Genomic DNA, 16,060 nt, shown 5'->3' on the forward strand with positions numbered 1-16,060 from the left:
AATAAATACTCCAGAAATGTTAACTAGTAATAATAATAAGAAGAAGTAACTACATTTTTAACACTAAGAAGCAAAAAGCTTTGAAAGTTGGCTGACATTATTTTTTTGTTTGGAAACAATGAGAAGCTTGTTAACATGAATGGAAATACTCAAGATTCATGACAGTCTGCTTTCATTTTTGGTGTCTACATTGATTTACTTCACTTCAGCAATGAAGCCAGTGGCAATTTTATACCATCATGAAGACAGATGTAAGTTGGTGATTAATACAGTTCTTTCATTGGACAAATTTCTACCTATGTGATTAGGGAGAGTTAATACACTTAGGGGTGACAGTTTCTGACTCAAATTTACAATACTTAATATGCCCTGACAGCTGGTAATTGACTAGCAAATGGAAATTAATGTTAAATGAGTCTAGAACTTTTTGCATTGTGACTACTTCAGTTGCCTTATTAATAAAGCTCCTTTGACATTGAGCTGTGACTTCCTGATCAGCTAAAAAGAATATTTGTTATCAATGGCAAATACTCAAATAACTAAATGTGCACATTTAATATAAAACCACAAAAACTGAATGTTTGACATAAATTATAAATATATCTCATCTTGAGTATTGTCTCCACTTTAAATAGCTTTAATGTCACATGTTTATGAGACTATAAATTAGGCAGCATGGATCTACTCAGATCTCCCATTTTCATATATGGATATTTTAAAGCTTTTTTCTCACCCTCACCCATGTAACCCCCACCTCCTTTACCAGAGAACTTCACATCCTAATTTACAGAGAAAACAGAAGCCATCAGATGAGAACTCTCTCAACTTCCTGTCCCTTCCTCATAAACTCACAGAAGAGTGACCGCATATTCTAACAGCACATCAGACTTGGTTTGATCAAGAGGGATCTCCAAAACTCAACTGGAGATCATTTAAACATCTATAACTGTTGTGTGGTCCTAAGAACATGAAAGAGTGCAAGATTCTATCAAGTTCGAAGTTCTTTAAATTTAAAAGACATTTATTTATTTTTAGGCTATCAAGTTCAAAGGTATCATTAGATAGAAAAATATGTACAAATCTTAGAATTCCATCAAATTCAAAGGCCTTTAGCATTTAGATAGAAAATATATGTACCTCTCTTAAAGGATAAAGACCAAACTGGTTGTCCTATTTCCTTGAGTAGATCAAGAATAAAATATTGTGTATAACTTTGGTCTTGGGATGTGGACAGTAGGAGTTATGAGACCAAAGCCTTTTTAAGTTTTGTAACTTGTGACACAGCTGTTCTAAAAAGGGCTCAGTGTGACATTTGGGAGGATGTAAATTACTCTGGATGCCTGCAGCTCTGTCGAAATATTTGCTTGAAAATGGCCTCAGTTATTCCCAGGTAATCTTGTTCTTTGGTGAGTATGCATCATTCAACTCTAGGAAGATTTAACATCAAATATGGAAAGGTTTAAAGCATGAAATATGCTATTAATCATTTTGTGCATATTTGGTCTTTTCTATACTACTGATGTTTAAGGAATATGACTGATTAGAGTGACAATTTTTTGAAAATCATTTTAAAATGAATAATTGAATTATTAGACTTCTGATTTTTAAGTTGAAATCTTCCTAAGTTTATGCATAATGTTATGCCACCTAAGGGGTTGTTTAGTCTACTCTATAAATTTAAGATTTACAACAATTTTTAAGTACTCAGCAAGATTTTGTTTAAGTAGATAAATGAGGTACTTAAAAAGTATATTAAGTTTATAGATGTAGTTTAAAAATATTTGACAGTGTTTAAGTTGGCACAAAGGACAAAGCATTAATCAAAAGCCCCTTGAAAGTGACTGTTCAATTATGTTAGGCTTCTAAATAGAGTAAGATTTGTGAGATGAATGTAAATACTAGGGAGAACTGACATTCTGAATCTGTAACCTTAATATATTGAACACTAATTGTTTAAACCAAATTAAAAGTCTGAGTAGCTTTTTTTTTATGGACAAAACACACACTGGCCTACACCAAAAACCTATCTCAATACAAATCTAACTTTACTGCACCCCTGGTCACAATTACTTCCTCCCCTTCTATCATAACGGAGATGATATCTTCCTCTTAGTTATAATTATCACCTCCATCTGAACTCCTCTGGGCTTGGGAAGGTTGGTTCTCCCTTTTTGCCTGGTTTTTCAACCTTTCTCTCTGGCTGCTTCCCACATTTAATGACGTGCACGATTCCTCCATCTTAAAACGAGCAAATGAAAATCACAATGACAAAATGTTTCTTTTGAACTTCTCTGGCTTCTGCTCCATGTCCTTCTTTCTTCTTCAACTCTAAAAAAAGGTGCCTGCCTTCTGTATCCACCCGCTCCACTCCTCTACCCACCATGGTGACTCTCCCATGGTCACTGTTTCATGAAACCATTCTCACCAAGATCACAATGGCTTCCTCATTGTCAAAGCCATGGACTCATTTTAGTCATTTTATTTCTTGACCTCTCAGTAGCATCAGAAGCTTAAGCACTTTTCAGTTCTTAAAAGACTCTATTCTCATGGCTTTCATGACCTATCTTTTGACTCTTGCTTTTTTTGTCCATCCCTTATTATGATGATTTCAGTTTACTTTAGAAAGTTTCCACATGCATATTGTGATATTATGGAAGCTCCCTAGATTAAGTTACAACCCAACTGCTTCCAGCATTCCAATAAAATACACACAGTCCAGGTGGTCAGCTGGCATCCTAATCAGGAAAGCCATACCCCAAAGGCAGCTATAATGAACACTTCTATTATTTGCATCTGTATTAACGTATGATGCTTTGCTAATTAGCATACTGAATTACAGAAATGGGCTTTAACTGGTAAACATGGTGGACTGCTGACTAGCATTTTAAATATCTGAAAGGGGTTCTAGATGGTGAAATTAAAGGTATTAAACACTTGTAGATGGTTAAATATATTTTAGAGCCTCTTCCTACCTTTACATGAATAGGGTGTAAGAAAGGGTTTTTCCCTGTACTAAATGATCTTCTATCCATCTCTGAACTCTGGAGAATTCTGGTTTCTTGATGCCAGGTATAAGAGAAGAAACCCCTGCCCCTAGAATTCTAGACATTTGCATTGAATGCACCTTTCACGCAGGGTAGTGGTCAAAGCACCTAAAAGTCCAAAACAATGGCACATTCTCAAGCCTACATGAGTTCTCACAAGCTATCTTTAACTTTCTTGTTAATTAATGTTTAATTTTAAAATGTCAGTGTAGTATAATGTGATTTGAGATTTGATTTCATTTATAGAATGAACTTTGCTGGCAACCACAACTTATCAAAGAGCTGTCCATGACCAAAGTGGCTTAGAGACAAGAGACTTCAGGGCCAGGTCCTTGGCCTCTGTTCTTTCTTTATTTATATATAACACCTGGGCAATCTTACCCACTCCCATTACTTAAATAACATCCAGTTGCTGATGGCCTCCAAATCTCTCTCTATCCCCTGGGCTCCAGACCACTATAACCAACTGCCCACAAAATATCTTCACTTGGATGTCTCATCTCATGTTCAATATGGAACTCACCATCTTCTCAATTTTACACGATTCCCATATTAGTGGTTCCCAAACACGGGTCCACAGACTGACTGCAAGAGTACTATCTGGGGGAACTTATTAAAAATACAGAGTCTTGGTTTCTACTGTGATCTTCTGAATAAGAATCTCTCAGCAGGCTTCCCTGGTGGCACAGTGGTTAAGAATCCGCCTGCCAATGCAGGGGACACGGGTTCCAGCCCTGGTCCGGGAAGATCCCACATGCCGTGGAGCAACTAAGCCCGTGCACCACAGCTACTAAGCCTGCGCTCTAGAGTCCGCGCTCTGCAACAAGAGAAGCCACCGCAATGAAGAGTAGCCCCTGCTCACCGCAACTAGAGAAAGCCTGTGCACAGCAACGAAGACACAACGCAGCCAAAAATAAATAAGTAAATAAATTTTTAAACAAGAATCTCTCCGGGTTTCTACCCTGAGAATCTGAATTTCTAACAAGCTTCCCAGGTAATTCTAATATACCACCAGATTTAGGAAGCACTACCCAATATAGCCATAAGGCAACACCATCCACCTGGTTGCCCAAGTCAAAAATCAGGTGCCATGATGGAGAAAAAAAGTCAGGTGCTTAAAAGGAGAAATACTCCAACAGAATTGGAGCAAACTCTACTCACTCATTTAAGAGGCAAAAATCTATCATCAGCATGTCTTGGCCTATGTTCTCTCATTTTTGTCTCTGTTGATAGCAATTTTATTGCTCTTAAACACCCTGCTTTTCCTTTTCCAGGGACATAACTACTGAGTGGTAGTCTATGTTTTCCTTTGAGAGTACTTTTAGTTGTAGCATTGCGTTCTTTACCTTCTTCATAATTGCCTTATGCACTGGTGTAGGACAGTAGGGATGAATTTTTTTTTATTCTGGGAAATATTTCTTGGTGCTAAAAATTTAGAGAAATTTTATCTAGATTAGATCTTTTAGGGGCTGATAGACTGGTATATAATAAGGTCCCACAAGATCTCTGGGAATAAATGTCGCTCCAGGCTAGCACTCAAGACAAACATCTCTGAATGGAGGCTGAGGACTTCACTGACTCCTTAAGATTGATTTGAGTGCTCCATCTAAGGCTACCTTGTGCCTGTCCTATCTAGTACTATAAGACATGCTATAGTTGCTTTTATGCAACACTGCCTTACCCAACTAGATGGTAGGCGTCCTGAAGATAGTTGTACTACTCAGATTCTGGGGCATAACTCATGTATCCTGAGGCTGGTTGAGGCCTTAAAGGATCTAGTACAACCTCCAAAGTTCAAGGGAGGCCGGGGACCATCTCTTATGGATGTTGTAGAGTGGATTCCTGAAGGAAGCCTTAACTCAATGGCTTCTGAGTCTGTACATCAGAATGGATGAGAAAGGGGCCCTAAAGACAGAAATACCTTCTCTGAGTGCATCAATTGTGAACAGTGTGATCCTTCAAAGTAGAGGTGCCAGCTGAGCAGCTGGCAGAACCACTGGCCCCAGGCCCCCTCCTTGTCACACCACCCTACCTGCCAAGTTATGGCCCCCATGCTGGCTCAGGCAAAGGTGAAGCTAATAATGTGGATTTTAAGGGAACTCAGACCACTTATAGAAAAATATATACATTTAAACCCATTATCACAAAATCTAGTGTCCTAGATTATATAAGGTTACTTCTTCAAAGACTATTCTGCCAGGTTTTTTTTTAAGCAGGCATTTTCCCTTAGAAACTTTTTTTAAAGGTGATGAGATTCTTTTAGGCTCAGATACACCTGGAATCAGATAGGTTTTGGAGCTTGACTACTCCTATAGGACTTGACATTCCTCAGGGGAACTGTGTTCAAGATCCAAACAGCCAACCTGTAAATGAGCTTTTCATTGAAGATTTTTTGTAGAATTCATTATCTGCTGAATCAACAGAAAAATGGTTGTTTTCATCACTGCAAAAGGACTTCTTATAAGTGTCCAACAAACAGCAAATAAAACAGCAAATGAACAATGCTTGAAGACAAAGCACAAAACTGAATTCTTCTATATTAACCTAAGATACAAGGATAGGCTGCCACGAGAGATAGCAGAACCCCCTTTTCTGGTAATTATTTAAAAAAGACTATATTTGTACCTATTTAGAAGGGTTTAAATGGAACCTGGGTGAAAGAGATATATCCCTTCCCTTCAAGGCCCTTCCAGCCACCCATATCAGCTTTCTGCCTTCTTAGAACCAATATACTCACAAGAATTCCTCCTACACCCCATTTCTATCTGAGCTCCTGATGCAATGCCACACACATACATGCAGAGCCATGGCCCCAAGTCTGTGGCCAATATTTGTATTTCCAACCAGATACTTTTGTGATGCTTCATTAGGAGGAAATGCTCACCCTTTCAAAGTCCTTGAAAGCTATCAGTGGTGCTAGGAGAGGAGGGGAGTTATCTGTCTGCCAGCTGGCTCTGTCCCTGTAGCACTAAGGAGGTTTATAAAGTGCTTGCAAGAGTAGGATTCATTCGATTTGCTCAAAACTTAGGAAGATGGATGTGTAGGAGCATACTGACTTTTTTTGGTGCTATCTTTATTAGCAATTTTGTTATAACTTTTTTTTTTTTTTTTCTTTTTGCGGTATGCGGGCCTCTCACTGTTGTGGCCTCTCCCGTTGCAGAGCACAGGCTCCGGATGCGCAGGCCCAGCGGCCATGGCTCACGGGCCCAGCCACTCCGCGGCATATGGGATCCTCCCAGACCGGGGCACGAACCCGTATCCCCTGCATCGGCAGGCGGACTCTCAACCACTGCGCCACCAGGGAGGCCCTGTTATAACTTTTAATTGTTTTTATTTTTAATTTTTTTAAATATTATTATTTTTGCAGTACGCGGGCCTCTCACTGTTGTGGCCTCTCCTGTTGCGGAGCACAGGCTCCGGACGCGCAGGCTCAGCGGCCATGGCTCACATGCCTAGCCACTCCGTGGCATGTGGGATCTTCCCGGACCGGGGCACGAACCCGTGTCCCCTGCATCGGCGGGCAGACTCTCAACCACTGCACCACCAGGGAAGCCCTGTTATAACTTTTAGAAGTCTGAAATTGGAATGTATAATCTAGCCTTCATGAACTCACTTATTTTGAATCAGTGGAGCTTTTGTAGTTTCTTTAAGTCGTCTTCGGTCAGAATGGTGTGGCTAAGACACAGTTTCTTAATGTACAAAGATATGTATCAATAGTAGCACTTACAATAACAATTGGGAACCAATGGTTCCCCAATAGAAAGACAGCATGGAGGGAACCCAGGTTCCAGAGTCAGGCATATAGGTAAATACAAGAATAGGGTATATCCTATTGGTTCTTTTTCTCTGGAGAATTCAGGCTAATATACATCCTGGCATCATTATTTCTTAAAGCTCTCTCAGTGGTTGAAATGTTCAGCTAGGGTTGAGACCCTCTGGTCTAGGAATTCCTTCAGGGGGGTCCATGGATGGCTTTAAAGGGTCTGTGATATCATGGAACTTGTAAACAAAATTTTACATGTATGTTTACATATCTGATCCAAACTCCCATCTGGTCCTCAAATGCCTTCCATGACGTTCCTGCAGAATGATTGTTTGCTTTTGTTTAAACATCTCCAGTGATGGGAAGCCCGCCTCTTCCCTGAGGAAGCTCATCTTATCTTAGAACAATTCTAAGAGTCGCTTTGAGGAAACTGTGGCTAAGAAGCTTGATTCTGAATAAAAGAATCACAGAACATTAGTTGGAAGGATACCTCGTGGTCTTCGTGTGCAAAGTCCTCATTTTACAGAGGAAAAACTGAAGCACAGAGAAATTAGGTGTCTTGCTCAAACTAACAAAGTTAACGATAGATGGAGGATGAAAACCCAGGCCCCCCGACCCCCTGCTTCGTTCCCGTCCCTCACTGCTTGCAGCAGAGTCACCTCAAGGCGGTGATCTGTGGCACTCCAGGAGAGCAGGGCTGGGCCTGGCAGAGGGAAGACTCTCATTTCCCCTATACCATAGCATCCTTCTAGAAGGCAGGACTGGAGGACAGTGCCTCCCCACCCTTTGCAGTCCCCACATGGATGGAGGGGAAGGTGTCAGGAAAACCCAGCTTGATGGTCATATTGATGTGGAACCAGGTACCACCTGGGAGACACAGGCCTGTCTAATCTCCCAGAGAGACAGGTGCAGGCACTGAAGGGAAGCATGAATGTGTTCTGCCTCTGGTCCCCTGGATGGCGGTATGTGATAATAAATGAATGATCTGAATGTTTAAGATCTTCACAGTAGATTTGTAAATATGTATTAAAATTTGAGTGATGTTAAAGAAACATTGACTTGTTTAGGGTGGAATCAGGTTCATTAATAATTTGGACTCATTACGTTCAATATTACAATATCTTCCATTTACGACTGAGTAGCTTAATATTACTGGGTTGCTTAATATCTCTGAGCCTGGTTGCCTCGTCTATAACTTGAGGTCAATAATATCCAGCCTAGAACCTCAAAGAACTGTTGTATAGAGTGAATTACATAACATATAGAGTAGCTAGCAGAGTGCCTCGCACACAGGATGTGCCCAATAATTGGTGATTGTTATTATTAATAATAAAACAATTATCAAAATGCAAATATTATAATGACCAATTACTCTCATATATGCCTTTTCTCACCACACAACACATCTCTGATGACAGAGGTAATGTCACAATGTATACTGAACTCCTAATCCCTACCCACAGAGCCTGGCACAAATCTATGGCCGTGGTAGTATCAGTAAGAACTTAGGTTGAACTGAGTCAAGTGAACCACTCCTACCGGATTACTCTGTTCTTTCAGGGGTATTTCAGATCCAGGTTCTCCCTCAAGGCTGACGGAGTCAATGCATTCAGCAAGGGCATCCTCAGTCACTTCTCCATTGGGGGGGTGCTCCACGGGACCGGGGTCTTTGGGCTGCTCAGTGAGTCCAGTGTCAGCAGTCTCTGCACCCTGAACAGCCGCATTTTCACGCACATCTCCTCTGGGGTCAGCTGGCGTTAGCTCATTTGAAATCGTAGCTGAATCACAGTGAGCTTCTGCATCTTTGGGTAAGGTATCACTATTGGGCATGTTGGTGCTTTCTGCTTTGTCTCCAGCCCTAAATGAAATCACAAGTGTCCTTATCAGAGAGAGGCAGAGGGAGATTTGACTACAAAGAGGAAAAGGTGATGTGATGATAGAAGCAGAGATTGGAGTGATGCATTCTGAAGATGAAGGAAGGGGCCACAAGCCAAGGTACACTGGTGGCCACTAGAAGCTGAAAAAGTCAAAGGAAACCATTCTCCCCTCAGAGACTCCAGAACTATAAGAGAATACATGTGTATTATTATAAACCACTATGTTGGTTGTACTTTGTTACAACAGCTATAAAAAACTAATACAAGCCAACCGTGCTCTCTTTAAACTTTCATGGATCTCTTACTTGGTATGAAGAAATAAATGTTCATATGGGAACTAAGAGTATTATCTGTATCTGTGAAAGTGTTTATTTAATATGACTTTATTAATTATATTTGTAGCCATAATGAGAATAAGCATGGAAAATACCTGAGAGCTTATAAAAAATATTTGACGTTTGGCTTTGCAATGTGGTCTGAAATTCAAATTGAGAGAGACATACATACACATAAGTGTGCCCTGTTGGGTACCAGCCCGTGAAGGCCTGGGCTATATTTGGACAATAGTTTAGATGGAAAAACACAAGGAAGAAACAGAAAAAAAGAAGCCAATATTAAGCCAAATAAGGAATGTAGCCATTACAAAATAACCTACAAAGCAGAAAACTCTTTATGAAGCTTGCAAGTTATTGCTATCATATCGAACAGTGCAGTTCAATAGAACTTTCAGTGATAATGAAAATGTTCTGTATCTGCACTGGCCAATATGGTAGCTAACAGTCACCTGTGGCTGTTGAGCATTTAAAATGTGGCTAGTGCAACTGAGGAACTAATTTTTAATTTTAATTTTAGGGAATTCCCTGGCAGTCCAGTAGTTAGGACTTGGTGCTTTCAGGGCTGTGGGCCTGGGTTCGATCCCTGGTTGGGGAACTAAGATCCCACAAGCTATGCGGTACAGCCAAAAAAAAAAAATTAATTTTAAATAATGTAAACTTAAATTTACACAGGTATGTGTGGCTAGTGGCTATCTTACTGGATAACTCATATCTGGGAGGCTTATTCAAGATGATAATTTTCTTAGTCTAAAATAAAGACACAGTGTTCTCACTACACAGGAAGCCAAGTCTCAGGAAAATCAGTGGGTATTTTTGTTGACCTCAGTGTTTACCAGTTGGTCAAATCTCTGGTCACTGTTAAAACCACAGTATATGGGAAGCCATTTTACATATTGGTCACATGATGGCACAGACTTAGAACTCACATGCCCATGCCAACCCTCTTGTCCCCTCAGACATTCCCTAAAGTTGTCTAGCTATTTTCTTTTCTTTTGCTACATTCTCTCCCTCGGTGAATCACGTTCCTTTCTCACAGTTTTACACACTTCTATGTTGTGACTCTCAAATATCTACCTCCATTCTATAGAGACAGAAAGTAAGTTAGTGGCTTCTAGGGGCTGAAGGGAGAGGAAATGAGTAATGGCTGCTAATGGGTATAGATTTCTTTTGTGGGTGATGAAAATGTCCTAAAACTAGATAGTGGTAATGGCTGCACAATTCTGTGAACATGTTAAAAACCACTGAACTGCACATTTAAAAAGAGTGAATTTTTAGTATGTGAACTTTGTTATGTATGAATTATATCTCTATACACTGCCATAGAAAAAATTCTACCATTGGATAAGCAGTTCTAATCGTCAGCTGAACATCTCTTTCTGTCCCAAAGGAAACCTGTTGTCTTGCCATTAATTCTAGATCTTCACTTTGACCTTTGTGTTTCTTTTAATGGCACCTAGATTTCTCCAATAACCCAAGCTTAAAATCTCAGAGCTGTCATTGACCAAACCTTTACTCTCTCAAGAATATATAATATCAATAGCTATCATTTACTGAGTGCCTATTAAATCCAAGCTCTTTAAATGTGCTATCTCCTGTGAGTTAGATACGACAAGCTTCATTTTACAGATGAGGCAACTGATGCTCAGAGGTCACACTTTAAGGAACAGTGGCAGATTTGAGATCTGAACCCACATCTGACTTTGAGATTGAGCCACGTCAGAGCCCTATCTGCAATGCCACTTGCCTCTTCTCTTACATTCAACCAGTGCTCAAATCCTAGAGGCTCTTTATTCAGAATCCATATTCTTTCTTTTAGTTCTATTTTCCCTGCCATCACCTTCAATCAGGTCCTCAATTTGATTCATGTTGATTTCAATATTGGGTTCACCTCTCCACTGTTCTCCCTTTCACTTCCCCATCCTTCCCCACCCTTTACCTCACTGCTTTAATTACATCACTTCCTGCTCAGACAGCCTCAGGGGCTTCCCACTTCCTATTGAGATGAAGCTACATCCTTCAGCTGCCATCCAAGGACCTCTGTGCTCTGATCCCACTAGGTTTACCTCCCACAATGCCCTTCCAAATCCTTAAGTGAGACAACATAAGTATGTGAAAAATGCCTGACATTCACAAAAGAACCTCAGGTGGCTGTTGGTTCAGTATGATGTTTTAACATATTTAAGGCCCATTTAAAATAACTGCCTCCTCTATTTTTGTTCTTCCCAACTGGATATAATTTTTCTTCCTCTGAACTTCCCACAGTGCCTTGCATCTGTCTCACTTTGGAAGGTTATAATCGTCTTTGATCAGAGTCGTTTGAGTGTTTTCCTACTATACTGTAAATTCTATGAAGACAAGGATCTTCCTTGTTTTGTCTTCGTATTTTACATAGCACTTAACATGGTTTCTTGAACATAATGGGAAGCTCAACAAATATGTGTGTTGAGTTATATTAATATTTTTGTGGAGATTTAAAATTAAAGTGTAATTTGGAATGAAAGCAAGCAGAAAATGTCTTTACCCCATTCACTACTCAGGAGTTATCTTACAGCAAGTGGTTCCAAATGACCCATATTGTCTTTCCTTTGTTCCTTCACCTCCCAGATAACTGAGTTAGAATGTCTCTTTTTAAACAAAAATACTTGAATTCTCTGATAACACACCTGTAAACAAGTCTACAGATGGGAAAGGCAAATAATGCATATTTCCTTTTAGGTGGGATATTAAATTTCAGATATTCAAGGTTGGATACGGTCTGTCAATGAGTATGGTCAATGCCTAGATGAAATAGTAAAGAGTGAAAAAGGCCACTGTACAGAAAAGGAGTAGTTACCGTGGTTCATGGGAGGGGGATGAGATTGAGGGAAAAGCTATCATCACATGGAAACTTACAAAATCTTTATGAAAACCTTGAGTCAGGACTGGCCTAGGAGAGGGGCTGCCAAACTACAGCCTGCTGGCTAAATTTGCCTTCCCTCTGTTTAGGTAAATAAAATTTTATTGGAACACAGACATGCTCATTTGTTTATGTACTGTCTATGGCTTCCCTAGTATGCCAGTGGAGTTGAATAGCTGCAACAGAGACCATATGGCCCACAAAATTGCAAAGCCTAAAATATTTATTAGCTGGCCCTTTATAGAAAATGTTTGCTAACCCATGGTCTAGGACAGTGCTTGACGGCCATGGCCTAGAGTTCTCTGTCCTAATTTGCCCTATCCCCGCCTGGGTCCTAGGGGCACAACCATAAGGAGAATGGGTCCATATTGGACATCACTTATATTCCCATTTTTTGTTCATCAACAGCTGGTCATAGGCACTGTCTGATATCTTAATTTTTTTGTAAGATAATTTGAAAATCCTTATTAATCTGGATTATTAAGAAGTTCCAAACTATTTCACTTCTCTATAAGCAGGAACATGAGAATAAACTTGGTTATGATAAACATTCATGGGTGAATAAAAAGCATTATAAACACTTTGTCGTATCTGCTTCACCCTCAATTGTTGTGATACTGTTCCCAGTGCTAAAATATTTCAGCACATACCATGTGACATCTATGTGAGTTAGCTGTATTTTATGCCCTGAGGGTGGCTGGTTAACATTTGAAGTGCCCTATTCAGGAATATACTCTCCAGGGTCTTTACTTACTTAGCATTTCAGATTCTGTAATGGAGTGTTCACCTTTTGAGAGGGTTCAATTATCCCTCTCTCTCTGATCGCTATTTATCAGGGGGTACTACTTATCCTAAGGGGTATTACAAGCATTTTTCACTGATAAAATGGAAATAGTGCTTAAAGTGGATTGGCAAGAAATTATGCACAGGTGCTTTCAGCTCTTCCATTTCCAGAGCAAAAGATTATATTCAGTCCAGCAGCTATTGAACTTTGCAGTAGAGTTTTTCTAGTTCTTCTGCTAATTGCAGGAGAACATCAAAGCCTGATTAGAAGGTTAGCTGAGTCCTGCCACCAGAGCAGTCCTAAAAGCAAAGAGAGCTAGGACTTCATCAACCTACAAGAACAAGCTACATAACTGAGCCTGGTCGCTAATATACATGTGAGTGTGAGGCAGAACTCCATCTGAGAGGTGGATTCATGGTACAGTCAGTCTTGGTAGTGATGCTGCACAGAGGAGCCCTACAGTCCTCATCCATCTCAGATGGCCAAACTGCCCTAAGTCAGCTCACCTCAATTGTGGAAAAATTATCGAACAAAACCTCTCTTCCCTGCAGCTGCTCTGTATTCAAGCATCAGCATGAAGCCATTCCTTCAGAAACATGCCCGAAGTTCATCTATCAGGTGCTGAACCAATACTGTTAGGAAATATTTATGGACAACTTATAAATTTCAGAAAGACTATATTTTTACATCTGTTCAAATAATGAAAATGGTCACCATTAATATTCAGCCCTACTTTAACTTCTAATTGTACATGAACTTCTGCCTGTTACAGGTCCACATTTTCCCTAAACCAAAAGCAAAAAAGAATGCCCCCCAAAACTTTTTTGTCCTGGTAGACCTTTGTCTACTCTGGATGTTATTATGACAGGAGACATGTAATCATTTTTAAGACGGTGACCTTTTGTCTGAAGCCATTAGAAAGTCTGTGTTCTAAAGACACAGCTGTTTCTATGCAGTGACTGTTGGTGTCCAGAAGGACTACAACTGTGATACATGCTATTTCCTGGGACAGCCCCCATCTCTGCCTGGATGCCCCAGAAGCAGTCAGACTTAAAATCTCCCCTGATTTATGGTTTGGAATGTTGATCACTGCAGCCACGTCCTGTGGCTTTGATGCTAGGGAGCCTCAACCCACAGAAACAAGGAGGCTTCTTCAGTAAATTCCAAGGAGAGGAAGAGCGGCATATAAAGAAGCCTTTATGGGCTGGGAATAAGTTAGTTTTTCATGAGTAAATTCATTCATCACCTAAAATGCTCCCAGAACTATGCTAGGTATTGGAGCAGCAACATCATAGCTCCAAAAATAAGTTTAAAACGGAAGACATGGTTACTATCCTTCAGAAAACAAATAATCTGTTTTCATTTTATTCCTGGTCAGTGAAGGCCCAGGAAACTATTGCATCTAACATGAAATGGTTAAGTGATGATGCAAAACAGCACATCAAAGCAGGGAAAGATGTGCCTGAAATAGACTGATCTCATACATGGGAGAACCTTGATAGCGGCTTTGATAGTTATTCAGGCATGATGGGATAAGAGTATGTGCAAATGCCCAAGAATGAATCTAGATATTCAGAAGAGATGCTGTGTGGCTGGACCAAGAGCGATATGGAGGAATAGCGAGGGATGGGAGGGATGGATGCTGAGGCGCAAAGAGCCATGCTCTGGTCCCACCATCCCTCTATGGGCGTACAACTCATTCTTGTTGGGCTTCCTCACTCCCTCCTATGTAGGGTAAGGCTGGATAAAATGATCTGGATACTCTGTTCCCCAACACCACACTGCAGGACTGGAACCAGTCCATGATGACAGAGAAAAATGAGGACAAGATAGCGAGTTTTGCATCGATCTAAATTTATTAAATGTAAAGTACTGCCTTCATCTTTCAAGTTTAGCCTTCGTGCTTTTCCTGGTATTAAAATGTCTTTCATTTTACGAAATAGTGGTGTAGTGCATTGATTTATTTTTTAATGGTCTCACTTGGCAAAATAAGAATTTGGTAATACCATACCCTGTGTGAAATCACTGCTCTCAATTTCAAAAAGTGCCAGTGAAAGACCAGGAACAAAAACTGTGGATAACAGGCTCTTAACCAGGTTGCAAGAGTTTCTATGGTGCTTGACAAGTACACGTGCCCAGAGCCCAGTCTCTTTTTCCTCCTGTCCGGCCTCCACATGTCTGCCAGGTAATTTTATGAAACACGGAGAGGACCTACCTGCTCCCCTGTTTAAAAACCATTAGGTTTAAACACCTTTGTATGGCATCCGTGGCCCTGCACAATCCAGCTCCAATCTCTCTATCCGCTTCTGTAACTCTCAACACACCCGACACTCTTCCCTCACCAGATACTCCATCACTGCCGGCACAGCTCATAAACGTCCCCACCTCTGCTTATGCTGGTTTCTCTGCCCAGGATGCCCTGTCTCCAACTGCCTGGCAAGCTCCTATTTGTTTCTCAATGTGTAATGTCACTGTTTACTTTGAAATTTTCCTGAATTTGTCCCACTCCTTCCAAAGAATGAATTACCCTCTCTTCCATGTTTTTCGTGATACCTTGCATGGACTTCTATGGCATTTAAAAGGAATATTTATTTCTGTGTCATTCTCTCCTCCAGAACTGTGACCAACAAGCACATAGCTTGGCTTTGGATCCTCTAATATTTACTGAACTGAAATATATTGTTTGATATTGATTAAAAAGAAACAACGTTCCATATAAGCCTGGTCTTATAAATAAATGGCTGCTTATATGGTCTGAATCCCTGAGATTCAGCAAGGTCCCTTCCTACCCTCAAATTCCTTCTGCACTGGCTCCGTGGAGCCTCAAATTCCACCCTGAAAGTTTCCTTCTTTTGCTTAAAGCTTATGATGTAAGGAGTTGATCAGTCTTTCCTGAGCTCAGGTTTTGATGGAGAAAGGAAGGAGAGAGCAGGGAATGGATATGGGTGAGGTAGGAAAGGAGCACTAGGCGGAAAAGAGGGCAGAGAGACGCCTCTGAGGAGTAAGCCTGCCTCATTCTCAGTTTCCTCAGGTTGGTTGAGGTCTTCTGGAGTTCAAGAGATTGATTTTAAAAAGCCACCTGCCTGACTCTCTCCGTGTTTAGGATGGGAATTGATGGGATCGGTAGGACAGAGATCACTCTTAAGATGATACAGAGAGGTCTCCTACTCTAGGAAAGGGCAGTGAAGTTTAGGCGCCTGATCTGAGATAGCTGGAAATACTCACCAGATTCCAGGGAAGAAGATGAGCCACCTGGGTGGGCAGGTGGGGGGCTGGGGAGCTGGCGTAGGGAGTAGCACTCAACCTGGGGGCTGTGAATGGAGGTGCTGCTGGCTTAGGGTGCTGGCTGGGGTGGAAGAGC

At 40.7% G+C, this 16,060-nt stretch overlaps 1 protein-coding gene across 1 annotated transcript in view; it reads right to left on the bottom strand.

Annotated features, from left to right (window-relative positions):
• The window catches only part of FAM114A1 (family with sequence similarity 114 member A1), a 71,291-nt gene that overhangs the window by 47,808 nt on the left and 7,423 nt on the right, over positions 1-16,060 (bottom strand). Inside the window, exon 3 of the mRNA XM_060097220.1 lies at positions 8,347-8,665. Coding sequence (XP_059953203.1) covers positions 8,347-8,665 — 319 coding nt within the window. The remainder of the gene's footprint in view (positions 1-8,346; positions 8,666-16,060) is intronic.

Source organism: Mesoplodon densirostris, chromosome 1, assembly GCF_025265405.1.
Source record: "Mesoplodon densirostris isolate mMesDen1 chromosome 1, mMesDen1 primary haplotype, whole genome shotgun sequence".
Classification (NCBI taxonomy): Eukaryota; Metazoa; Chordata; class Mammalia; order Artiodactyla; family Ziphiidae; genus Mesoplodon; species Mesoplodon densirostris.